Below are 26,582 nucleotides of genomic sequence, written 5' to 3'. Positions count from 1 at the left end.
AAGCCGGGCACAGTGGCTCACGCCTGTAATCCCAGCACTTTGGGAGGCCGAGGTGGGTGGATCACCTGAGGTCAGGAGTTTGAGACCAGTTTGGCCAACATGGTGAAACCTCGTCTCTACTAAAAATATAAAAATTAGCTGGCCGTGGTGGCTCATGCCTGTAATCCGAGTTATTCGGGAGGCTGAGGCAGGAGAATTACTTGAACTGAGGAGGCAGAGGTTGCAGTGAGCCAAGATTGCACCACTGCACCCCAGCCTGGGCAAAAGAGCGAGACTCTGTCAAAAAAAAAAAAAAAAAAAGCAGCAGCAGCTATATCGGTAAATGAGTATCACCATAAAAGTGCCTATGTTATGTCAAGAAACAACTAACTGTGTGCAAGAATGAAGGAAAATGAATGAAGGACATTTGGGATAATAACCCAAGTGTTTTAGTTTGTGACTAACAGTTGACAAGTGTGAAAGATGTCAAAATAATATATGCCAGAGTAGATTGTTGATTTGGGCCTGTGAGAAAAAAGAGTCAAACACATCCCAGGAATTATTTGCAAACACAGCATCCAGAAAAGGAATAATTGGCAAGAAAAGTTGAAAGGGACATGATGAGTTCAAATTAAGACATTCAGGTATTCAATGAATGTGGTTCAACCAAAAAGGGCTTTTCTAATAGGCAGATGGAAAACGGTCTTAATAGTAAATGTAATCAATTGATCAAATCCTGGGGAGTAAGTGAGGGAGTAACTTATAAAGGGGTATATTTGAACTCACGCATTTAAACAAGCCAACAAAAGTATGGAAGTTAAGTATGGAAAGAGAAGAGTGGGGCCGCGTGCCGTGGCTCATGCCTGTAATCCCAGCGCTTTGGGAGGCCGAGGCGGGCAGATCATTTGAGGTCAGGCATTTAAGACCAACCTGGCCAACGTGGTGAAACTCCGTCTCTACTAAAAATACAAAACTTAGCCAGACGTGGTGGCACATGCCTTTAGTCCCAGCTACTCAGGAGGCTGAGGCAAGAGAATCGCTTGAACCCTGGAGGTGAAGGCTACAGTGAGTGGAGATCGCACCACTACACTGTCTCAAAGAAAAAGAAAAGAAAGAGAAGGGCAAAGCGCTAGGACTAAAACCCACAGATGTTAAAATTTAGTGAAATGACTGTTAGTCATCTCCATCAGTATTTTTTTTTTTTTTATTTTTTATTTTTTATTTATTTATTTATTTTTTTTCTTTTTCTTTTATTATTATTATTATTATTATACTTTAGGTTTTATGGTACATGTGCGCAATGTGCAGGTAAGTTACATATGTATACATGTGCCATGCTGGTGCGCTGCACCCACCAACTCGTCATCTAGCATTAGGTATATCTCCCAATGCTATCCCTCCCCCCTCCCCCCACCCCACAACAGTCCCCGAAGTGTGATGTTCCCCTTCCTGTGTCCATGTGTTCTCATTGTTCAATTCCCACCTATGAGTGAGAATATGCGGTGTTTGGTTTTTTGTTCTTGCGATAGTTTACTGAGAATGATGATTAATCCATCAGTATTTAATAACAGTTGGGCAGCAGATAGCCAAAGGCTGCAAACTCTGATAGTAATAACGATGCTAATAATATCAACAGCCTTTTCTTTATTCATTCAACAAATATTTATTGAGCACCTATCACCAGGTAAACAAAGTAAATTATGTGGAGTTTAGAAGATAATTAATGCTATGAAGGAAAATAAAGCCTGGAAGGATGATGAGGAATGCCTGAGAGGGGGATGGGGCACTTACAAGTTTAAACAAAGTGGCCAGGAAAGGCCCAACTGTGGAAGTGACATTTGGGCAAAGACTGGAACAAGCTAAGAGGGTGAACCCTGAGTCCACCTGGGTGAAGAGCCTCCCTAACAGGGGAAACCACAAGTGTAGAGGCCCTGACATTGTATTGGAGGACTGGCAGGGACACCAGTGTGGCTGGAGCAGGGTGGAGATCTTTCTCCCCTAGAAGATGAGGCCAGGGTGGTGATGGGTGAGGGGGCTCCTGCCTCCTAGGTACTGAGCTGCTCATTTTGCATAAATCATCTTATTTTATCCCATCCCCCTCTCAAGCGTTCCTCATCATCCTTCCAGGTTTTATTTTTCTTCATATCATTAATTATCTTCTAAATTCCACATAATTTACTTTGCTTACAACACCCCTATGAGTTAGATGCCTTGTGAAAGGCATGTAAACTGAACCTCAGAAAGAGTATGTGATATTCTCAAAGACATACAGCTGTTCAAGACAGAGCTGGGATTCAAATTCCAATCTATAGGCACTGAGTTCAGAGCCCTCCTGGGCCATACCCAGCACCCCACACTGAGTTTTGTTTCTAGCCCTTCAAGCGAACTCAGCAAGGGGTGCCAGGCAGGGCCCCCTCTTACTCAACAATGGCCCATTCTTCTCCAGGGTCACCCCTGGTCCTCTAGAACCCCAGAACTCAGAACTTTGCTGCTGAGGCTGCTGTGGCCTCTGTGTGCCCAGGAAGGGTCTTCATTTCTGCCTGTGGATTTCTTTAGAATGCCCAGCCGTCTGCGGGTCCTCCCCTGATCACAAGGAGAAGCCAGGAGCCTCCTCTTCAGGCTACAACCTCCCTTCTTAACGGCCACAGAGTTTGTGGCCCCACCCCCAGCACAGCCCCAGCTTGGCCCCAGTAACCCTGGGAGTGGCCTTGGCTTCCTGCAGGTATGAGCTTCAGTGAAAATGAGAAATCTGACTGATGGGCCCTGCTTTGGGAGGCTTTTCTTTGCCAGGAGTCACCAGTTTAAGTTTTAAGTGTGGGTTTTGGTATAGATGGCTACACATTAGGATCAACTTGAGGACTTTAAAATAATAATAATAATGCCCAGACTCACCCAACCCCAGACCAATTAAATTAGAACCTACTGGGTTTGGGTTTGAACGTCAGTATTATTTATTAAACTCTCCAAGAGATTCTCAGCATAGTCATGGTTGAGAACCACTGAAATGAACCAATGGGGTTTGCTGTAAGAGTTAAATTAGGCCATTCATTCATTCATTCAACAAACATTCATTGAGTTCCAAATCTGGTACAGGCACTGTTCTGGAGGGGAGAAAACAGCTGTGAACAATGGTATTTACATTAAAAAGTTCAAAACGACAACAACAAAGTACACTCAGAAATAATAATACAAAATGTGACGCAAACAATGGTGATATGGCAGAGAGTGCTGAAAGCTGAGATGGGGTGAGACAGAGCGGCCTGGTAAGACCCTTCTGATGAGCGTGGATTCGAGCCAGGACCCAGAGAACCAGCAAAGGCTGACGATGTGGAGGAAGGGTGCCCCAGAGAGAGGCAAAGGTCCCGGGTAGGGTGTGCTTGGGAAAGGGAAGAGGCCAGTGTGACTCCCCCAGAGTGCAGGAGGAGAGAGAGAGATGAGGGCGATAAGGTCAGATGGGTCCAGAACCAGTGGGGCCTGGTAGACCACAGAGAACGGTTTGGCTGGTGTGCGGTTTTGTGAATGGATTGTAAAAAAAAAAGAGGCAGAAGCTTTTTTTGCACACTATATAAAAGTGAGCACCTTTTGATAGGCGGAGTGGTGTGATGGAATTCCTGTGTTGAAAGGAAATCTCTGCCGGGCGTGGTGGCTCATGCCTGTAATCTCAGCACTTTGAGAGGCCCAGGCGGGTGGATCACCTGAGGTCAGGAGTTCGAGACCAGCCTGGCCAACAAGGTGAACTCTCGTTTCTACTAAAAATACAAAAATTAGCTGGGCATGGTGGTGGGCACCTGTAATCTCAGCTACTAGGGAGGCTGAAGCAGGAGAATCGCTTGAACCCAGGAAGTGGAGGTTGCAGTGAGCCAAGATCATGCAATTGCACTCCAGCCTGGGCAACAAGAGCAAAACTCCGTCTCAAACAATAAAAATAAAAATAAAGGAAATGTCTGAGTGTTGTGTGGGGAATGGGTTGAGGTGAAGCACAAAGAGTAGAAGCAGAGGCAGGATCAGTGAGGTTACCAGACCCTCTTGGCGGGAAACCACGGTGGCTGGGACATGGGGTCTCTCCACGGCATACTGGTGGAGGGAATGCACACAGTTGACACTCAGCACAATATGGCTGGTGACCAGCCCCTCGATTTTGGCTATTCTCATTAATAAAAGTTTCCCATCACAGCCACTCTCCTCTGTAGGGAGCTGATGTTGGAGCTGAGCTTGGACTTTGTGAGGCTGGGGAGATTGGGCTGGGGGACACAGCGGAGCCACAGTGGTGTCAGGCTAGAAAGGCAGGTGCCGGCAGAACCAAGGGCCAAGGCTGAGAGAATAAAGGGGCAGGTCAGGGCAGGCTGCTGGCAGGATGGCTGAGAGGACAGTCCCAGGGCTGGACAGGGCGGGTGCTACAGTCTCAGGGGAGCCCTGGGATGCTGCAGAGCTGAGCCAGGTATTGTGGGAGAGATTGGGAGAAAAAACAGGAGCAGGGCAGAGAAAGACTATTTCTCCCACGCTCCCAGAAATGCAATTACAGTGGTTCACTTCTTTGCTTCCCTTAGTCAAATGTCAACTTCTAAATGAAGCTTTCCCATGGTCACCCTATATTAAAATATCAGCCAGGCACAGTGGCTCATGCCTGTCATCCCAGCACTTTGGGAGGCCCAGGTGGGCGGATCACCTGAGGCCAGGAGTTCCAGACCAGCCTGGCCAACATGGCGAAACCCTCTCTCTACTAAAAATACAAAAATTAGCCGGGCATGGTGGCATGCACCTATAATCCCAGCTACTCCAGAGGCTGAGGCAGGAGAATCCTTTGAACCAGGGAGGCGCAGGTTGCAGAGAGCCGAGATCACGCCACTGCATTGCAGCCTGGGTGACAGAGCGAGACCCTGTCTCAAGAAGAAAAGAAGAAAAGAAGAAAAGAAAAGAAAAGAAAAGAAAAGAAAAGATCAACACTCCTCCCTGACTCCATCACTTTTGAATCTTCTCTTATCCACCTTTTCTCCTTTGCATTACCATCATCTGACACATCATTGATTGCATCTATTTATCTCACTGCGTTTCCCACTACTAAGATGCAAGGAATATTGTTTGTATCTCTAGCAGCTAGAATGGTACTTAACATGTTTTAAGACTTCAAAAATATTTGATGAATGAATGAGTGAGCGAGTGAGTAAAGAGGAGCTGTGGCTGGCTCCGTGGAGCCAAAGGGAAGCCTGGTGGCCAGAGTCTGACCAACCGTGGAGGGCTCTCCTTGCCAGCCAGTGGGGCTTGATCTCCGTCCTGTTGGACCGGAATCACTGGAAACATTTGAAGCTTATGATCCAGCCCGCCCAAGTTAGCAGGAAACCTGACACCTCCCACTGCCCCTTCCTTGATCAGGAACCCAGGGCGAACACTCTGTCAAAGGCCTGGGAGGCGAGGGCATGAGAGCGAGCCCACTGTAGCTCCTCCCGCCTGGCTTTTGCTCAGAGTCTCAGCCCTCCACAGTGGCTGAGCTGGGCCCATGGTTCAGCTCTGTACCCTGAAGGTGTCCAGCTGACTCAGGGTCACTGGCCCAGTGTCCTCTGTCCTCCAGCAAGTGCCATCCAGACCCCTCAGAGAGGGTCTCACAACCTTGAATTTCAAGGTTTCTTCTCTGAAGGCCCCTTGAGGCTTTTGCAGATCTGGCCCCCTCCTGCCAGGCAAGGGATTCTGGGCACCGAGGAGGTTTGGAAGGTTTGAAGGGACTGTCAGGCCTAGTATGGTTCTGGGTGACCCTCCCTACCTTACGTTTATATCACAAAGAAGGGGTTATTCAAGTGATTTTCTGTAGAATAAAAACTAACTCTCTAGTACTTTGATGTCTCCAGCTGGGCAAAGAATTCTTAGGCAGCCATTTCTCTCACAGGTAAGTGAATCAGTGAACAAATAAACAAGGAAGTAAATTATTTCTAAGAACAAGGGTTCTACCTAATAGTCATCATGCTGTACCAGACTCAGTCCGGGCTGATAAGTGGCATGACACCTGGTGAATCCTGGGACCTTGAGATCATCAGGGACTCAAGGCTGGGCTGACAGTAATGAGCCCTTTGGCCGAGACACAGATTTAAATGGTCTCTATCATTCAGCTGTCCAGAAAATCAGGTTATCCACCTGCCCTTCTTCCTTTTCTCCACTTGCCCTTTGTTGGTTTCATTTGACCACATGCTTCTTAAGCTACAAACTGAATGATAGATTTACCTGGGAGAAGCTTAGGAGACAATTCATGGATTTCATTTGAGTCCTGATTTAAACAGACTTAAAATTTATGAGGCCATCAGGGTAATTCACACACTGTCTAGATATTTGATGATATGATGACATTATTGTGCATTTCATTAAGTATGATAATAGTATTGTGGTTATTGTGTTGTTTTGAAAAATCCTTATCTTTTAAATATTTATAATAAAATATTTATGGGTGAAATTACATGATTCCCAGAACTGGATTCAAAATAATCCAAGGCAGAGAGTCAAGAATATAAATAAAATAACACTGGTCATGACAATAAGTGAAGTTGAGTGATGGGTACCTTGGGGGTACATTGTACCATCTCTCTACTTTTGTACATGTTCAAAATTTCCCAAATAGAAGTTGAAATAAAACAAAAGAATCATCTGGGGAGCTTTTGAAACATGTAGGTATCCAGACCCCATCCTGAGCAATTCTGAATTAATTAATCTGGAGTGAGATTGAGTGTCAGTATTCTCCTAAAAGCTCCCCAGAGGATTTTCATGTGTATCCAGGGTTAAAAAGAGCTAATCAATCTGAAAAAAAAAAAAAAAAGTATCATCTGATTCCATTTATATTTAAAAATATACATTCAGGCTGGGTGCAGTGGATCATGCCTATAATCCCAGCACATTAGGAGGCTGAGGCAGGCGGATCACTTGAGGTCAGGAGTTCAAGACCAGCCTGGCCAACATGGTGGAACCCCATCTCTACTAAAAATAGAAAAATTAGCCACGTGTGGTGGTGGGCATCTGTAATCTCAACTACTTGGGAGGCTGAGGTGGGAGGATCACTAGGGTGAGCCTCTGGAACCCGGGATGTGGAGGTCGCAGTGAGCTGAGACCGTGCCACTGCACCCCAGCCCGGGTGACAAAAGCAAAACTCCGTCTCAAAAAAAAATGTAGATAGATAGATAGACAGATAGATAGATAGATAGAAAGATATAGATATAGATATAGATATAGATATAGATATAGATATATTCAAAGGTATGTTTACATAGGTATTTTCAATATCTGTAAGGATTCATTCCATACTTCTAAGAGTCACTTTCTCAGCAGTGAGAGAATGGGAGAGATTTTTACTTTCTTCTTGACATTTGTATTGTATTGCTTGAAACTTTTACAAGTGTATATTATAGTTATGACTTTTTAAATATTTACACTTGATAAAATTTTTTCAAAAATTAAACAGGGTACACTGCAAGGTAGTGAGCTTCCCTTCACAGGGGCATTCAAGCAGGAGCTGGAGGAGGGTGAAGCGGGGGCATTGTAGGCAGGGGGATTCCTAGGGGGCTGTGATGGGGGATTGAACCAGTTATCTCTGAGATCCAGAGGCTCACCCTAGGACTCTGAAATGGGACCTTATCTCTGCACAAGTCTCACCTCATGGCTGGGAAGTCAGTGGGCTTGAGTGGTCTGCGTTTGCTTCAGCATCCAGCTGCTCCCAGTGGGTTCTTGCTGCTTTAAGCTTCCCCCATACAGTCACTACTGGGCCTGAGGTCGACCTAATACTTTGCTACTTCTCCAGGGCTGCTGCCAAGCTGCAGGCATTGCTGGGAGGCAATGCTCAGGCCACATTCACCCTACATGGACCGGCTGGACAAGGAAGTGGGGGTCATGACGTGGGGCTCCACCACCTGTGTTGATAAGGTCTCTGTTCCTTCTCCGGCCCCTGCAGGACAGCCATGGACCTACTCTGGATGCCTCTGCTGCTGGTGGCCGCTTGTGTCTCTGCTGTCCACAGCTCACCGGAGATTAACGCCGGTGTTTCCAGCATCCACATAACCAAGCCTGTGCACATCCTGGAGGAACGCAATCTCCTAGTGCTAACGCCCGCTGGCCTGACCCAGATGCTGAACCAGACCCGCTTCCTCATGGTGCTTTTCTGTGAGTGCCCCCATCCTGGGTGATGGATGATAGATGGGATGAGGCCTGCCTCCTTGTGTCTGGGGACCAGAAGAGTTTTATATATTGCTAAACACATAAGAACACATATTATTTAAAACAGATATTTAATATATATAGACAGCATCATTTCCAGTCTCCAGATGAGAATACTCCAGGACAGCATCATTTCCAATCTCCAGATGAGAATACTCCAGGGAGGTTAAGAAAATTACAATATATTATGCCATCCCTCTAGTCTTGGATTTGTATGTGGCTCCTCTGTCCCACTGAAGAGGAGCCAGGCTTTAACCCCAGGTGTCTATATTATTCTGAGCCTCAGTCTTTCTCCTCTGTAAAATGGGTGTGAACCTACTGACACACTGGATTATAGTGAAGATTAAATGAGATGTGATAAGTTCCTGGAACACAACTAGAGAGAAATAAATGATGGCAGCCTGGGGAAGGCTCTGGAGACAGGAGTTTTTAGACGGTCACTTTTTTGTTGTTTTGAGACAGGGCCTTGCTCTGTTGCCTAGGCTGGAGTGCAGTGGCATAATCCCAGCTCACTGCAACCTCCACCTCCTGTGTTCAAGCGATTCTCATGCCTCATACATCCGAGTAGATGGGAGCACAGGTACCCGCCACCACACCCAGCTAACTTTTGTAATTTTTGTATTTTTAGTAGAGACAGGGTTTCACCACATAGGCCAGGCTGGTCTCGAACTCCTGACCTCAAGTAATCTGCCCACCTCGGCCTCCCAAACTGCTGGGATTACAGGCGTGAGCCACTGTGCCCGGCCGAGACCATCACTTTTGCTGTCAGATTTGCATGGCCACTTTTGTTCTTTGAACATTTTGCATCAGCAGACATTTTGGGGGACAGAGCAGGCTGCTTCTTCCTGAGGCATTGGGACCGAGCCATGCCCTGGGACAGAATGTAAGAGATTTTCGTAACAACTTCCCCGTAGTGAGCATTCATGGTGTGCCAGGCACTGTCCTAAGCACTTCATTAAATGTGACATCATTTGATCCTCACAACCCTGTGTGATGGGTACTATTCATCTCCCTATTTGATAGTTGAGGAAACAGAAACTCAGAAAGGATCAGCAATTTGCCGAAGGTCACACAGCACAAGTGGAGACCACAGACCCCATGTTGTACCACATTCTATATGGCAGGATTTGGAGAATTAGACCGCAGGTGTGAACACTGGATTTGGAATCCTGTGTTCAGAGCCACTCCTGGAAAACGGCTGGCTCCGTGTCAGTCCCCAAGGCCTGCTTCCAGGACATGCCCGACCAGCACCAGGTTCCCAGAGGCTAGGCAGAGCCTAAGGTCCCAGGGAAGAGCAGGGCAGGGGAGGCAGGGCGCCTTTCCCTTCTTGGTTTTCACCTGCTTCCCAAGCTGCCCTTCCACCCACACTCCCCTATGCTCCTCCTCTCTGCTGTTGTTCTGAGATAGCCCTTTCTCCCTTCTCTGTGTGCTGCCCTCTGACCAGAACCATTTACAGACTCCCTTTTATTTCTAGTCCAACCAGTGCAATGTAGTGTGACAAGGTCAGCTTCAGGGGTTCACAGTCCTACGTTCAAAGGCTGAGTTCTGCCACTTACTGGACTGGTGGCCTTGGGCTGGTGACCTTGAGCATTCTGAACTTCTGTTTACTTGACTGTAAAATGGGGAATTTAATAACATTTATAGGCCAGGCATGGTGTCTCATGCCTGTAACCCCCAGCACTTTGGGAGGCCAAGGTGGGAAGCTCTCTTGCGCTGAAGTGTTCAAGATGAGCCTGAGCAACATGGCAGAACCCCATCTTTACCAAAAAGAAAAATACAAAAGTCAGCTAGGAATGGTAGCACACACCTGTAATCCCAGCTACCTGGGAGGCTGAGGTGGGAGAATCACTTGAGCCCAGGAGGTCAAGACTGCAGCAACCCGTGATCGTGCCACTGCACTCCAGCCTGGCTGACAGAGCGAGACCCTGTCTCAAAATAAATAAATAAATAAATATGTACATACATAAAATTTATAACTCCTAGGGTTATTGTGGGGATTAAGTGAAATAATGTGCTTAGCACAGTGACTGATGCGTGATAAGAACTTAAGAAGACGTTGGCTTCCACTATCATCATCCTTGCCAGTTTTCTCATCTGTACAACAAGGTTAATAATCCCTCCCTTGCAGGTTGTTGTGGTGATGAAAGTGGGCTCAGATATGCAGTCCCCTGTCACAGTGGGCACTCCACAGGCAGAAGCTATCACCATTGGGTTCTTATTCACCCCACATCTATGCAGCTCAATGCCAGGCAATGGGTGGGCTCTATGAGTGTCTCAGTTTCTGCTCTCAAGGACTTTACAGTTTAAGCCAGGAATGTCACAAGGCATGAGAAACCCTTTAAAACAAAGTGTGATAAAGTCATGCAATTAAAATACTCTAAACTGTATACTTTGGGTGCTCTGAAGTGGAGAAGTAATGTTTTAAACTTGTCCTCAGAAGTGGTTCTTCCAACTGCAGCAGCTGAGCGACTTTCTCTGGCTTGGTTCCTGCTCCCTCATGTCTTTGAGTGCACAAGGGATTCCCAGGCCAATGCAAATGCATCTGGAAGCTTGAAGTTTGTCTTGAAGTAAGAGACATCATCTGTTGGGCTTCCCCGTAATGCCCAGTGATAGATAATCAAAGCCAAAGAGTTAGTAGAAATCATTGAAATTTATGGTTGTTGATGTCAATATTTAATCAAAGACCTCATGCCAAGCATTGGTAAATTCTAAAGAATCTCTCTTAACCTGAATCACTCATGCATCTTGGTTCTTATGCAACATTAAGGTTTGGTGTCATGTACATTGGGATCCAGGCAAGCCTGAGTGTAAAGCCTAGTTCTTCCATAAACTGGATATGTGGCCTTGGGTGAGTTTCTTGGTGTCTCACTTTCACCTGTAAAGCGAGAATATTGAAAGTGGTATAGTCATTACAGGGATTAATGAAGAGGCTATTACCTGACATGTGGAAGTGGCTCAATAAACATGAGTTCCCATTCTCCCTTACCCTGTGGCACTGAGGCAAATGAAGTTCATCAACCCTATGTCAGTTAAGACAGAGTTCAACTGCAAGTAGCTGAGAATCTGCTATTGGTGATGTCTTCGTCTGTTTGTGTTGCTATAAAAGAATACCTGAGGCTGGGTAATTTATAAACAATAAAGGTTTATTTGGTTCACAACTCTGCTGGTTGGAAGTTGGGCATCTGGTGAAAGGTTCAAGCTGCTTCTAGTCATGGTGGAAGGTGAAGGGGGAGCTGGTGTGTGCAGCAATCATGTGTGAGAGGGGAACATGAGAGAGGAGCAGCAGCTGCCAGGCTCTTTTTAACAACCAGCTCTTGCAGAAACTAATAGAGTGAGAACTCCCTCGTTACCTTGGTGACAGCATCAAAACATTCATGAGGGATCTGCCTCTATGACCCAAACACCTCCTATTTGGCCCCACCCCCAACACTGGGGAACAAATTTCAACATGACATTTAAAGAAAGTCCAACTAACCAAACTACAGCAGGTGACTTAATCCAAGAGCTGATCTCACACACTGTGTGAGGCAGGATAGGCAGTCAATGCCTGGCATAGGAGCTCCACAGTGTCACGGACAAGGCTTCTTCTATTTTCTAACTCCTTCATCCTTGACACATTAAAACTCATGGTCACAATACGGCTGCTGTGCTTCTTGCATTGCACTGCACATTCCAGCTAGAAACAAAAAGGGATGGGCAACAACAAAGGGATGAAATATGTCAGCCACCTATGTCCCTTTAAAAAAATAAAACTTTCCCAGAGCTGCACCCAGTCACTTTGGTAACATCTTATTGGCTAGAACTTGGGCCCGTGGATGTTTCTAACTGAGAAGTCTGGAATGGTGAATCTTTTAGGTTTCCAATCTCTTTCATTGAGGAAGCAAAAAAAAGGATGTTATAAATGACTGATTCTCAGTATTTGCCATAAGATCCAAGGTTACAGGCTAACTTAAATGTGCCAAGCATCTTATTAGTTCTTTACATGTCATGGGGTCAATTAATACGAGATCAATGAAATCCCTTGAAGAAATAAATTCTAGAATGTAGCCCACTTTAATACTCGAACTTCTTCTTTGCTCTAATTTTGACTAGTTATCTTAAAGATCACTGTGTTTACTGGGAAAGCTAACTGCTATAACAATTGCCAAATCTAGGTTCATAAGGGTCCACATCATCTTAGTCCCAGGTGGGTCTGCAGAGAAGCTCTACTCCATACAATCATTCAGGCAACCAGGCTCCTTCTACCTAGGACCTCAGCCATCCCTTAGGGCCTAGAGTACTCCACAGAAAACTCTGCCTCCAGCCAGCAAGCAGGGAGGGGGACGAGGATGTGCCTCTGGGTCAGGCTAGGCCTGGAAATGATGCCCATCAGTGCTACTCAATGTGTAGGCCATAAGCCAGCAATGTCAGCTTCACTCAGGAGCTCATAGAAATGCAGACTCCCAGGTTTCATCCTAGAAGCACTGAATCTGAATCTGCATTTTAACAAGATTCTCAGGTGATTCGCATATATTAAATTGTGAGAAGCACTGGTGTACATCATTTCTACCCACATTCCATTGGCCAGATCACTGCCCTATAGCCGTGCTAATCTGTAAGAGAGCCTGGGAAATGTAGTATGGCTGTGTACACCAAGAGAAAAAAGAAACCAGGCCTGGAGAACCCACAACATTGCCTTCCTTTAGTCACATTGCACCTGCCTGCTTTTTGCTATAAAAGCCTTGAAATGACCTTTGTTCAGAAACAACTCAAAGCTGGGCAGGCTGAGAGGCAGCCTGGTGGAATAAGCTCTTTAAGACAGTGAACCACCAGAAAAAGATTTCTCTTCTGGGCAGGAATGTCAAAAACTATTTTCTCCAAGAGATTGCCTTGGCTCAGGCTAACTTTCAAGGGACAGCTGTTTCTCAAATCCCATGGACACTTGACAGCCCTCACCTTCCTTGACCTTCTTTGCATATCCTTGCCAAGACCCCCTAGTGCCTGGTTTCGGTGAACTCATTCTCTTCTGGTTCCTGAGTATCTCTCTGGCTCCTTTTTCAAAGTTCTTTTCTATGACTCCTCCTCTTTCCCATAACATTGAAACTAAGGATATAACAGGAAGCCCAGGAACTGAGCCCATGAGCTGGCAGCTGGCCCATGCAGTGTTTAAAAGAAATGAAACATGTCACAATTAAAACTGAATTTGCATCAGCTCTTCAAAAAATCAGAAGATCTGGAAGCACTGGCCCACAGTCCTGCAAGGTGACAATTGGCTGAAGCTGAGTTGTGATTTTTCCTTGTGGTCAGAGAACATGCTTATCAATTTGCTATATTCCTATCCGGCCAACCGCACACTGTCACACTGTCTGCTTTACCCCCATGACATTTGAGTCTATGTCCTCTGCCAGAAATTCGGTCTTCCAAAGCTCCTTCCTCAATCCTTGTCCTTCTCATTTGAGGTATACTCTGTGAGTGGTGCCACTTAAATGAGGAAATTTGGGGATGTGGGAGCATCAACAACTCAGTCCCCCTGAGTCCTGGTGCCTCCCCAGCTAGGTTATGCTGCCACTTCATAGAAGCATGAATCACCTTCTTTTTGTACCCTTAACACTTATAGTTCCCACAAGGAATGTTCAATTGAGTCATTTTTGCCTCCATCCAATATTGAATATGCATGTTGCTTGAAGTTTCATCAATGTAGTTCCAAGCTTGTGACCCTCCCTCTAACTCAGGCTGTTCATCAGGATGCCAGCTTGATTTTACTTCAAAGCCCTTCGAGCAATACTTTGTAAGAGAAATCCAGCCTAAGCCATTTTCTTTACATGAGCCTGTGAGCAGGGCAGGCATTTCCACTTTGCTGAAAGACTCCTCCAGCTAGTTCTGCACATCCCTCATTCACACTAGAATTCAGGCCAGCACCTGTGCATCTGTTTCATGGTTACTTTTACAGGGAAGAGCAGAGAACCTTGCAGTCTTACTCCACTTGCTGTGGAATTGGTAAACTAATGGTTTGCATAGATAAAACATCCAAACCATCTCTTTTGCCGTAGCCCTAATTTCTAATCTGAGACCCTCAATGGAGGTGTTGAAAGGCTTAGAGCCATACATTTACACAACCACAAAACACACCTCAACACATTCCCCTTCCAAAAATGGTGTAGTGGATGGATAAGGCTGGGAAACCTGTCCAGTCCACATGACAATAGAAGGCTCTACTCTGTTTTAACCAGGGCAGAAGGGTGAGTTCATGGTTCTTTAATTCTTATGACTTAAGAACTGACACTAAATCTGGGGCTGCAGAGGGAACCAATCAATTTCACATTCTCCGATTGCATTCGACACAACCAATGTGCATACTTTAAACCTAAAGCCTTTCCACTAGCAGGTATTCCAAAGCAGTGAACTCAACGACAGCAGAAATTTTCTTATCTAAAAGGGACACTCAGTTAATCTCATTACATTTGAATCTTTGATTCCTGCCAATATACAATTAAATTCAAAATGAGTTCTCAAAAAAACTAGCCGACCTTCTAAAGTGGCCTTTGGAAAAACAAATCACTCGGGGAAAGCACTATGAAAGCTTTCTTCAAGGGTAAATGGGCTCTTTGCAAAAGAGATTATTTTCAGACACTGCCTCCAGGGACTGCCCCAGTCTCAGATCCTTAATGGGTGACCAGCTTTCTCTTCTCTCTGAGAACTCCAGGCCAAGAGCCAGTGGTTGGGGGATCTTTCCTCTCAATGTTCTTCACAGTCCCAAATGCCACGTGTCCACAACAGACCTCAGCATCTTTGATTTGGTCCCAACAGTCTGCTGTTTCTTATGTCCTGCCTTCACTGACAGTACCACCATCCACTCAGTGTCAAAGTCAGAAACCTCAAGGTTGTTCTTGATTCCTCTACTCTCACATGTAAACCATCACCACGTCCTGTGGATGCCACTTTCTAAATCCCTTTGCAATCTCTGTTCTCCCCATCCCACCACCACTGCCTTGGTTCAGGCCTCATTATTCCTCACCTGAACCACTGCAGCAGCCTCTGAGATGGTCTCCCTGCCTTCTCCAATGCTGTCCTGCAATGCACCCAGACAGACTTCCTCTAAAATGCAAATCTGATCAGGTCACTCAGTAACTAAGGTCTTCTGCTTGATCTAGCCCACGGCTACAGCCTCTGGGCCTTTGCACTTGCAACTTCCATAGTATCCTTCCTACACTCCCTCACCTGGATTGTGAAATTTATGCCCCTCATTGGTAGACTGTACCCACCTTCACTCCCACTTAGTCTGGCTGGGAGGCCTTCCTATGCTCCCACTGCCTTCTTTTTATCCTCTCTCTCTTAGCATTCGCTATATGGTATCAAAACTGCTTTTCATCGTGTACATTGCATGATGTTGGGGGCCAAATCTTATTCATCTCCTGATTCCTAACATTCAGCATTGTGCTTGGAGCTTGGTAGGCTTCCATAGATGTTAAATGAATGAATAGATAAATGAATGAGATTTCCTTTGTCCCATAATTTTCTTCATCTACATTAACTGGAATGAATCAAGGAGAGAAGGAATAACTACCATTAGTGGAGAGGGGTCAAGATAAGATTAGGAGCTGTCTAAGGTCCTTTATCACTTGTCCCTAAGGCAGAGGTGACAAGATTCTGTCCTGGGAGTAGGTTAGATGATGATGGTGAGCATGATGTGAAGATGGTAATGTGGATGGAATAATGATGAAGATGATGATGATGATGACAATGGTGATGATGGTGATGGTAATGATTATTGACTATGGTGGTGATGATGACAATGGCGATGATAGTGCTAATGATGATGATTATTAACTATGGTGATGATGACAATTTCGATGATGGTGCTGGTGATGATTATGATGATGATGACGATGACAATGGCAATGATTGTACTGGTGAGCATGATTATTAACTATGGTGATGATGATGACAGTGGCGATGATGGTGCTGGTGACAATTGTTATGATGATGATGACAATGGCAATGATGGTACAGGTAATAATGATTATTAACTATGCTGATGATAATGACAGTGGTGATGATGGTGCTGGTGATGATGATTGTTGTGGTTATGATGACGAAAACTGTGAGGATGGTGCTGGTGATGATGATTGTTATGGTGATGGTGATGACAGTGGTGATGACAGTGGTGATGATGGTTATGGTGATGATAATGACAACAATGGTGATGATGACAAAGGCCATTTATCAAGCACCTGTGTTTCAGGCACTGCACTTGAAAACCTTGTTCCCATCTTGTGTATGAAGCACGTAAGTGTCAGAAAGGTTAGATCATTTGCCCAAGGTCACACAACTGGTAAGTGGTGAAGACTGGATTTGAGACCAAGCTTGACACCAAAACTGGTGCTAAATTCATCTTCTTGCACTGTGCTGATCATTGGAAGCTTCATTCCTTCAGTATTTATTGAATACTGGTTATTTGCCAGATATATTGTAGGCACTGAGGATATAGTGGTGAACAAAACAGGTGATCATCGTTGCCCTCCTGGAACTGCCATCCTGGAGAGAGAAGACAAAAAATAAATAAATAAGTAAAATATATAGTATTTCCTATGGCTAAAAGTACTGTGGAGAAAAATACACACGAGTGATAGGGAATGCACGGGGTGGGTGGAAATGGGGCTGTAGTATTAAATAGGGTGGCCAGGGACAGCTTCCCTGGAAAGGTAACACTTTAGCAAAGATCTTGAGGTGGTGAGGCAGTGATCCATGCAGATTTAGGGCAGAAGGAACAGAGAGTAAAAGTATCCTGGGGTGAGGGAGATTGTGCCCATGTGGCTAAAGATATAGGGTTTCTGAAGAGAAGAGGAGTAGGAAATGAGGCCAGAAAAATAGGGAGGTACAGATCTTTTAAAAACTTAAAGGCCATTGCAAGGTCAGAACAAATTGGTGGCTGGCCCCTGAGAAACAAGAAGAGATTGATGACAATCCTGAAGTCCCTATCAGCTGTGAGCACCTCTGTATACTGTACTTGGCCCTATGGAGTGGGGAGAGGGTTATTTTCAGAATATTTTTTTCATGCTTGATCAGAAGTTGGATCTAAATTAGGGTTTCTCAGCCTAAGCCCTATGGACATTTGACTAGATAATTCTTTGCTTGTGGGGCTGGGGGCTGTCCTGAGCATTGTAGAATGTTTAGCAGCATCCCTGGCCTCTACCCACTAGATGCCAGAGGCACCTCTTTTTCCAACTGTGACAACCGAAAATGCCTCCAGATCTTGCAAAATGTCCCCCATTGAGAACCACTGGTCTAAAGAAAGGCAGACTCAAGTTCCTTGTGCTGGGATCAAACTACAGTCCCTATACTCATCACCTCCCCATCACCCATCAGCCCCTCCTCTGACTCACATTCACTGCTCAGAGAAGGAAACCAGGGGTTTTCTACTAAAGACCAGGCAAACGTTAATTCCAGGCCCGTTAGCCATTAACACATCTACACACCAAGCAGACAGTCAGGGAGCCACTGCCTATTCTGACATGGCCCTGAGTCCCATGTGCTTACCCTGAAATCCACGTGAGAGCTCCATAATAGGCCTAGAACTTGCGATGGATGGTTTGGTGATGGTCACTGTTGTTCCCTTTCATCAGTAGCCGGAAGATGTTTGGGGTTCCTGACATCGCCATGGGACCCTCCCTTCCCAGAGAGAATCTGGTCAGAGCAAGATCAAAGAGTCTCCACCTATGTCATCAAAATAGCTAATGTTTATTTGTACCAAAGTTTTGCACACCTTGTCTTATTTTGTAGGATCACTTTGAGATGTAGGATCTATTAATAACCCCACTTTTTATGAATGAGGAAACTGAGTCACAGAGATTTAGAAAAATAAAAACAACTTTCCTGGGCCACAAGGAAAGTAAATTACCATAACTGCCTCTGTTTGATGAGATAACCTAAGGAATTCACTTTCATTGAGCATCTAGTATATGGCAGACAATGAGCTAGGGCCTGAGAGCTCAGGGCCTGAGAGAAGTTGGGTCCATGGCCACTCTTGGCCTCTGCCTATCTACAGCCCACTGGGCACTGCTCAGCCTAAGTGCCAATATACACGTGAATTGTCTCCATACCCAGCCAAACTGGCATTTCCAGTTGACCGGGGCAGAATGTAGATGCTGAGACCTGAGGGGTGTATGCATTCATTTCACACCAGAAACCTGGAATTCAAGGTTCCAGAGCCCAGAAGGAAAACCACTTTGCAATTTTTTTTTTTTTTTTTTTTGAGATGAAGTTTTGCTCTTGTTGTCCAGGCTGAAATACAATGGCGCAATCTTGGCTCACCGCAACCTCCACCTCCCAGGTTCCGGTGATTCTCCTGCCTCAGCCTCCCAAGTAGCTGGGATTACAGGCATGTGCCACCACGCCAGGCTAATTTTGTATTTTTTGTAGAGACGGGTTTCTCCATGTTGGTCAGGCTGGTCTCAAACTCCTGACCTCAGGTTGTCTGCCCACCTCGGCTTCTCAAAGTGCTGAGATTACAGGTGTGGAGTCACCATGCCTGGCCCAATTTGCAAAATTTTTAAAGAAAGAAGCCAGAAAATCGGACTCTAAATTTTAAAGGGTGGCGTTGGCTGTGTAGGTTGTCTCTGCTCTGATGGGAACCACCTGGAACAGAAGAAATGAAAAACATGCCCCCATCAATCTGCTCCAAGAAAAAGATTTTTCAGACCAGCTGGCCAATTTGGTCATTTAGAGCATGAACCTTGGAGCCAGTCAGCCTTCGAGTTGACACTCAGCCTAACTGCATACTAGCTGTAAGACCTCTGGGCTTCCATTTGCTTATCTGTGATATTCCTGCTTGTAATCATAGATAACTCACAGGGTTGTTCTGAAGATTAACCAGGATAATGCATGGAACACTAAGCAAAGTACTTAGCACAGTAAGGGATCAATACGTGTTATTATTATTACTATTCTCATTATCAACATCGCCATCAATATCATCATCATTATGGTGATGATAATGACATCATCATCATCTTTCCATAGGAGAAGATCCTACGTAATCCTAAGTCACTCAGATCAAAACCTCAGAGACACCCTTGACTCTTCTCTTTCACCATGTTCCATATCCAAACTCCTCCCAAATCTCTCTAGAATGGAATCACTTCTCAGCCCCTCCATGACCACTCTCCTGGCCCAAAGCCATCACCATCTCTTGCCTGGATTACTGTAGTAGCCTCCAACTGGTCTACCTGCATCCATTCTTTTTCCCTTTTTGTCTAATCTCCATATAATATTCAGAGAAATCCAGTTAAAAAGTAGCTCAGATCACCACCTGAGGTCAGGAGTTCGAGACCAGCCTGGCCAGCATGGTAAAACCCCGTCTCTACTAAAAATACAAAAATTAGCAAGGCCTGGTGGTGCGTGCCTGTAATCCCAGCTACTCAGGAGGCCAAGGCAGGAGAAAATCACTTGAACCCAGGAGGTGGAGGTTGCAGTAAGCCAAGATGGTGCCACTGTACTCCAACCTGGGTGACAGAACGAGATCCGTCTAAAAAAAAAAGACAAAAGAAAAAAAAAAGTAACTCAGATCACATCCACCTCTGCTCCAAACCCTCTGGTACCATTGCATATTCTGGGAAAAGTCAAAGTCTATTCAGTGGCCTGCGAGACCCTACATCACCTGTCCCCTGGCCCCAGCTCACTCTGCTCCAGACCCAATGGACTTCTTGTCATACCTTGAACATGTCACACATGCCCCACCTCAGGGCCTTTGCATACACTGACTCTTTACCAGGAATTCTCTCCTGCTAGATGACTACATGGCTTGCGCTCTCACTTCTTTCCATCTTTATTAAAACATTGCTTCTCAGTGAGCTATCTTTAGCCCCCTACTTAGACTTGAAATTTCCCTAATACGCCCAACTTCCAACTCTCCTGTTCTTTTCCAAAGCACATATTATCTAACACAGCACGTATTTTACTTTGTTTTTCTGCTTATTTTCTGCCTTTTCCAGTGACAGCAGGTGTTTTTATCTGTCCACTGTTATATCCCCAATCCCCAGGACAGTGCCTGGCACGTGGCATATCCTAAAAGTTTCATTGTATGAATGAATAAATGAATGAATGCATAAAATGAATGACTCAATCTCCATTACTATTATCATAGGCCCCATCAATCTAGCTCTCAGAACCCAGCACTCCGGTTGCCACAATCTCTTTCTGTCACTTCCATTTCAGACACCCAGGGGCACTGGGTTTCCAAGTGTTTCTCTTGCCCTGAGCTTCCGCCCTTAGAAAGTCAGATTCGGATTCTATGTCAATCAGCAATCCTGAGCCCAGCATGGCCACATCCACGAGGAAGCCGGGGAGAGCCCCACGGACCAGAGCAGCCAGCAATTGGCCAGTGCATGCTGGTGATGATGGATGGGGGGTATCGAAGGCGATGACGGTGACAAAGCAGGCAGTGGAGGGGCATCAATCCAGCAGGGAGGCACAAAGTCCCCGCTTCCCGTCCATTGACCTGGAGTTCAATGAAAGCGATCATTCACTTTCCGATCCCATTGCGGGAGCAGGCGTGCTGACCAGCAACGGGGCCCGCGCCAGCTGTCCCGGCGCCCTGCTTTCTGAGTGGCACTTTACAAAAGACCTCTCTGTTGGACTTGGAACTTGCCCTCCGCAGCAGAGGTCATTTGCACTTTCTCCAAGTGCTCCAGATGGACCGAGGGGGCGGCAGTGAAAAAGATAAAATGTTCTGGCTTGAAAGGCCATCAATGACCCCCTGCCCTGGCTCAGCCTCCTGCCTCAGTCATGGGGTATCGAGGAACCTGCAGCCTCACAATGTTATCGGGAGGAAGAAAGGCAAACTTCGGCGCCTTTTAGTCCCCTCCGTTTAGTCAGAAAAGCCTCTTCCACTGCCAAGGTCACGTGCCAGCTCCCTGATACTACTTCCAGAAAAGGGCTTCCCCACTCCCTCCCCACTGCCCAGCAACGTGAGGGGCCAAGGCGTCCAGATCAGATCGCTTAATGGAGAGTTTCAGGTCTCTTCGAGACAAGAGGGTGGACTCAGGGGAACACCACAACCTCCCCTATCCCCGCCCTCCCCACACCTGGTTTTCCTTACCTGCGAAAGTCCCCTGTCCAATTACATGCAGAGCAACTGCAGGGGCTCAATTTGGCCTGTTAGCTCCAGGACGTTCCACCAGATGGCGCTCATGAGCTCTCATGCCTCCTCTCTCTCCATAATTTCTGACCACAGAATTTTTTTAAAACAAAAAATTTTAATAGTTTGGAAAATTTCCCTCTAGACTTCTTTTGCCCTGTGCAAACACTTTTTCACAATTCCATAAATGTGATCATCGTGTCTACGCTATTGAGTGCTTTGTTTTTGTTTATTTCAATAGCTTTGGGGGTACAAGTGGCTTTTGGTTACAGGGATGAATTGTACAGAGGTGAGGTCTGAGATTTTAGTTCACCCGTCACCTGAGTCATGTTTATTCTACCTAATATGCAGTTTTATTTAATCCCTCACCCTGCACCCAGCCTCCCCGCATCTGAGTCTCCAATGTCCATTATACCACTCTGCATGCCTTTGTGTAATCATTGCTTGGGTCTTGCTTTGACCACAGAAATTTTACAATAATAATGGAAGCAGTAGTAAGAATGCACCATGTACTTAACTTGGGCCAGGCATTATGCCAAGTGTTTTACATGCCTAGTGGAGGTTAGAAAAGAAGAACTCTACAGTCAGACAGAGTGGGCTCTTATCCTGGCCATACCTCTCACTGTCATAGGGCTTTGGGCAAGTAAGTCATTTGTTGTGCTTCAGTTTCCTCATGTATAAAATTGAGATAATAATAATACCTATCCCACAGAGTTATAGAGAGGAGTAAATGGCTTAATGCACATAAAGCTCTTAGAAAACTGTAAGCAATTATAGCCGATTGTGACATAAATCTCATTTAACTCTGACAATTCCTTGAAGTAACCACTATTATTTTCCCCCACTTTACACAAGAGAAAAGTGGAGCTCAGAGAGATGGAGTAAAGTTGCCCATGGTTGTACTGTTTCCAATGCTACTGAATCCAAAGAACATTGATAGACATCTCCCAGATTGTCTAATTTCATGAACCATTGTGTCTCACATCCTGTCACATTTAAGAAAATTCAGCCATTAACAGCTGAGCACAAGAAAGATTCCGGGAACTAAGCAGGCCCAACAAATAATCTACCATTGGAGATGGGGAGCGAGGAAAGGCTCTCTCGAATTTTGTCTTCATACTCTTTCAGACAACCCATCCTCAAAGCAATCCAGGAACTTGGCAGAAGAGCTGGGCAAAGCTGTGGAGATCATGGGCAAAGGCAAGAATGGGATCGGCTTTGGCAAAGTGGACATTACCGTAGAGAAGGAGCTTCAGCAGGAGTTTGGGATTACCAAGGCCCCAGAGTTGAAGCTGTTTTTTGAGGGCAACAGGTCAGAGCCCATCAGCTGCAAAGGTAATGGTGCTTGTGTGTCACACTTGTTTCATGCTCATGGAAAGTCCACTTAACAGCCATAGGGTAAAGGTGGGAGGCTCTGCTCCATGCAGCCTCTCAGGGACCCAGGCTCCTCCAGCTTGTAACTCTGCCCTTCTCTAGGGCCTTGGAGCCACCTGCTCTTTCCTCTGTATCCAGCCAGCAGTTGGGGTAAGGGGTGAAAGGTCACCATGGGTACTGTTCATGGCCCTGGCCATGGCCCTGGCCATGAACAGTGGGAAGTATCACTTCTATTCACATCCCATTGACCAGAATTCTGTTACATGGCCCAAACCAGCTGCAAGAAAGGCTGAGAAATACAGTTCAGCTCTGTCTTTAGAAAGAAAATGGATTTAATGAATATGTGGCTGCCTCTACTACAGCTTGCAGCTCATCTGATGGGCCCTAGAAACACCAAGAAGTGGGAGGGTGGGGTGCATGGCTTAGAAACTACCAGACACCAGAGATTAAGTTCTAACTCCACTTCCCACTCCCAATCTTTGACTTTCGAATGATTTGACAGAGTCCTAGGACTAGAGAAGCACTAGTTAGTCAAAAGGGAAATTGGGAGATGATGGAACAAGACAGGCTCGGGATGCAATGTCTACCAAACACTTTATGTTCTATCATCATATTTTTCACTCATTGATTAACTCGTTCATTCATTTATTCAACATCCATTTATTGACAAGCTACCACGTGCCAAGCCCTATCTTGATGTTGAGGATGTGTAGAGAATAAGGTACTAGTAAGGCACATATGGTAGTCCCAACTTTTAGAAAGTTACATATATGAAGGTATTCATGGATGCAGGATGGATAAATGGATGGAAGGATGGAAGTAACAAAACTGATGAACACAGAAGTGCCTGTAACAGCCATGCCAGTAGAATGTTCCCATTATATATGTTAAATTATTGAGTCTTGAGTAACGGAAACTGCCTTCCACTGGATCTGGTGTATGGCCAGCTTCCAATAAGCGGATTCAGAGTTATTTGCAAGAAACACACATCCAGAGGCTGCAGGATGCTTTGCAGTTCTCAGAATGGACACAAGAGGGCATGAAAGACACAGGATAGACCAAGAGAAAGGCCCCCGCCCCCCCCCACCCCCCCCCCGCCCCCCCAACAAGAGAACCTCAGAGCAATCACCTAAAGGCAGGGCTGCAGCTCCCAGCAGGCTTGTGGGAGGGTGGTGGCTGCGGGGGCAAGAGAAGGGATGGGGAGGGAGGGCGGGAGCAGTGAGAGAAGCAACAGAGGCTGCTGTTCCCTATAGATACCAGAGGATGAACTTCAACAAGGGGGGACCAGCAAGGAGCTGGTGACGCCAGCAAGGAGCCCTTTGTGATGTGTTTGCTCTGGGGAGAGCTGTGAGGAAATGAGAGGCCCTAGGTCATCGGAGCCCATGACGGCTAATGGAGTGGCCCAGGTGCTGCAATGAGCTTCCCTCCTGAAGGGCAGGAGAGACCTGACTCCACTTAGAGGCGACAAAGTAACAATATGGCAACTTCCAGACTGTGGGTGAAACTAGCAGAGAAGGTCCCCAAGGCATTTGACCTCTGAGCCCCCTTCATCAGGGAAACCAGTGCCTGGGACCTTGTCTGCCATACAGGAAGCTTCATCATCACCCCGTCTAGGAAGTCTTCCCTGACTGCCCGGGCCAGGGTGCCTGCTCCACCTCTGTGGCCTCACAGCATCTGTGTTTTCCCCATCAAGGCCCTCACCTCAAAGAATTACATCTGCAACTTATTGCTTGTTCTCTACAGAGAGCATCACAAGGGCAGTGGCTGATCTCACTTGCACTCCTGGGTCCTCTAAAGAGACTGCCAGAATTGACAGCACTCCCCTCTGCATCCAAATCCTTACCACAGGCTTAAGAAACAATCACTGCCGCTCATCGAATCTCAGTTTTTTCATCTGTTAAATGGGGATGGTGAAAAGATCTACCCCTCTACACTGTTGGGAAGATAAAATGATGTTTGCAAGGCACAGGGCCTGACACATACCTGTAGCATATACTGTGTTGCAGGCATTGTTCTAGACCCTTCTCCTATGTCATAACACCCCAACACAAGAGGTGCTTTTACAGATGGAGAAACTGAGGCACAGAAAGGTAGAATAACTTCCTCAAAGCTCACCAGCGAGTAGTGGTGGAGTCAGCAAATGTTTTCTGCAAAGGCCCAGATCGTTAATATTTCAGGTCCTACAGGCCAGGCAGTCTCTGTTGTAACTACTCAGATCTGCTGATGCAGTGTGAAAGCAGCCACGTGTTAACAAATGAGAATGACTGTGTTCCAATACAGTTTTATTTATACATTCAAACAGCAGGCCAGATTTGGACAACAGGCTGTATAGTATGTTGAAATCTGCCTTACATTGCCGCTGTACTCTAAGCAAGTGGCAGATGTGTTCGTTATTATCAGACTATTAGTTTTCTGATTCTAGTCCAATGCCTGGAACAATTAAGTTCTTAACAAATAGTTTTTGAGCCAGGTGCAGTGGCTCACACCTGTAATCCCAACATTCTGGGAGGCTGAGATGGTAAGATCACTTGTACCCAGAAGTTTGAGGCCAGCCTGGTTAACACAACAAGACCCTGTCTCTACAAAAACCTTAAAACTTAGCCAGGTGTGGTGACAGATACCTGTATTCTCAGCTACTCAGGAGGCTGAGGTGGGAGGATTGCTTGAACCCAGGAATTTGTGGCTGCAGTGAGCCATGATTGCACCACTGCACTTCAGCCTGGGCGACAGAGTGAGATCCTGTCTCTAAATTTTAAAATAATAATAATAAAAGTTTTAGAGTTTGAATACAATGGAATTGGAAGCACCCACTGCAGGTGGGCATAGGGTAAAGTACCTACCCCTATTTCTGCTGGGCTTACTTCCTCAATATTACTTCCAACCAAGGAAAGGGCAAAGGGAATGCCAGGATGAAGCTGGGACAGGGATTGAAGATGCCTGGATTTTAGGACGAGCAGTAGTCATGGGAACTTCAACGAGCCTTTTACAACCAGGCTTCCAATTTCTCTTTTTTTTTTTTTTTTTGAGATGGAGTCTCATTGTTTTGCCAGGCTGGAGTGCAGTGGTGTGATCTCAGCTCACTGCAACTTCCGCCTCCCAGGTTCAAGTGATTGTCTTGCATTAGCCTCCCGAGTAGCTGGGACTACAGGCATGTGCCACCACTCCCAGCTAATTTTTAGTATTTTTAGTAGAGATGGGGTTTCACCATGTTGGCCAGGATGATCTCAATCTCTTGACTTCCTGATCCACCTGCCTCGGCCTCCCAAAGTGCTGGGATTACAGGTGTGAGCCACCACACCTGGCCCAACTTCTCATTTTCTAAACAGGATGAATAAGGCCAGTTCTGCCTACTTGCCAGGGCTTCTCTGAGCTGAGAGGAGACAGTGCTTTACGCATCTTCTGCAATGTGACTTTGATGAAAACTCCTCTTAGGACGCTGGTGGGATTTAGTCCTTGCAGAGTCAAAGCCCCGGTCCCGTTCTCATCTAATCTCCAAGGATTGATGGCGGGAGACTTGGCCATGGCCACTGCCCTGGAAGGAGGGAGACTCAGGTTGCCTCTAGGCCTCTATTAATGATGCAGCCACAATTTGTGCCTGGAAATATGCATCCCAGCGCCGGCCCTAGTCAATCATTGACATTGCATTCACACCTCAGTTGTCACCGTGTCCTCTGGCACAGAGCCAAGCACCAAAGGCAGTCCCCGACAAGGGCAGTGCCTGATCTGCAGGCACAAAGGAATCAGCAATTTGCAGAGTTCATAACTACCTCGGTCCCATAGGGCCCAGAGGGGCAAATGGAGCTCACACATCCCCAAGAAGATGGCCCAAGATCAAGTTTCCTCAAGCCAGCTTCCCTGATGATTCATCCAGCCCATTCATTCATTCTAGAAAGATTTCTTAAGCATCTACTATGTGCCGGGCATTACAGGA

The 26,582-nt window shown here is 46.0% G+C and overlaps 1 protein-coding gene and 1 long non-coding RNA gene across 3 annotated transcripts in view; one reads left to right on the top strand and one right to left on the bottom strand.

Annotated features, from left to right (window-relative positions):
- Positions 1 to 2,443: 2,443 nt before the first annotated feature.
- Positions 2,444 to 26,582, top strand: part of PDILT (protein disulfide isomerase like, testis expressed) — a 45,706-nt gene continuing 21,567 nt past the window's right edge. For both annotated transcript variants that reach the window (XM_054533550.1, XM_024241415.2), the window contains exons 1-3: positions 2,444 to 2,701; positions 7,901 to 8,109; positions 22,406 to 22,612. In XM_054533550.1, the coding sequence (XP_054389525.1) occupies positions 7,908 to 8,109; positions 22,406 to 22,612 (409 nt within the window). In that variant the 5' untranslated portion in view covers positions 2,444 to 2,701; positions 7,901 to 7,907. The remainder of the gene's footprint in view (positions 2,702 to 7,900; positions 8,110 to 22,405; positions 22,613 to 26,582) is intronic.
- Positions 16,165 to 23,937, bottom strand: LOC129050708 (uncharacterized). The gene is made up of 5 exons (XR_008514426.1): positions 23,781 to 23,937; positions 22,348 to 22,456; positions 21,239 to 21,363; positions 17,680 to 17,856; positions 16,165 to 16,677 (listed from the first exon to the last, which is right to left on the bottom strand). It is a non-coding gene; the product is annotated as an uncharacterized LOC129050708 (long non-coding RNA).

The sequence above is a fragment of the Pongo abelii genome, chromosome 18 (genome assembly GCF_028885655.2).
Source record: "Pongo abelii isolate AG06213 chromosome 18, NHGRI_mPonAbe1-v2.0_pri, whole genome shotgun sequence".
Lineage (NCBI taxonomy): Eukaryota > Metazoa > Chordata > Mammalia > Primates > Hominidae > Pongo > Pongo abelii.
This window is presented reverse-complemented; position numbering and strand designations above follow the sequence as displayed.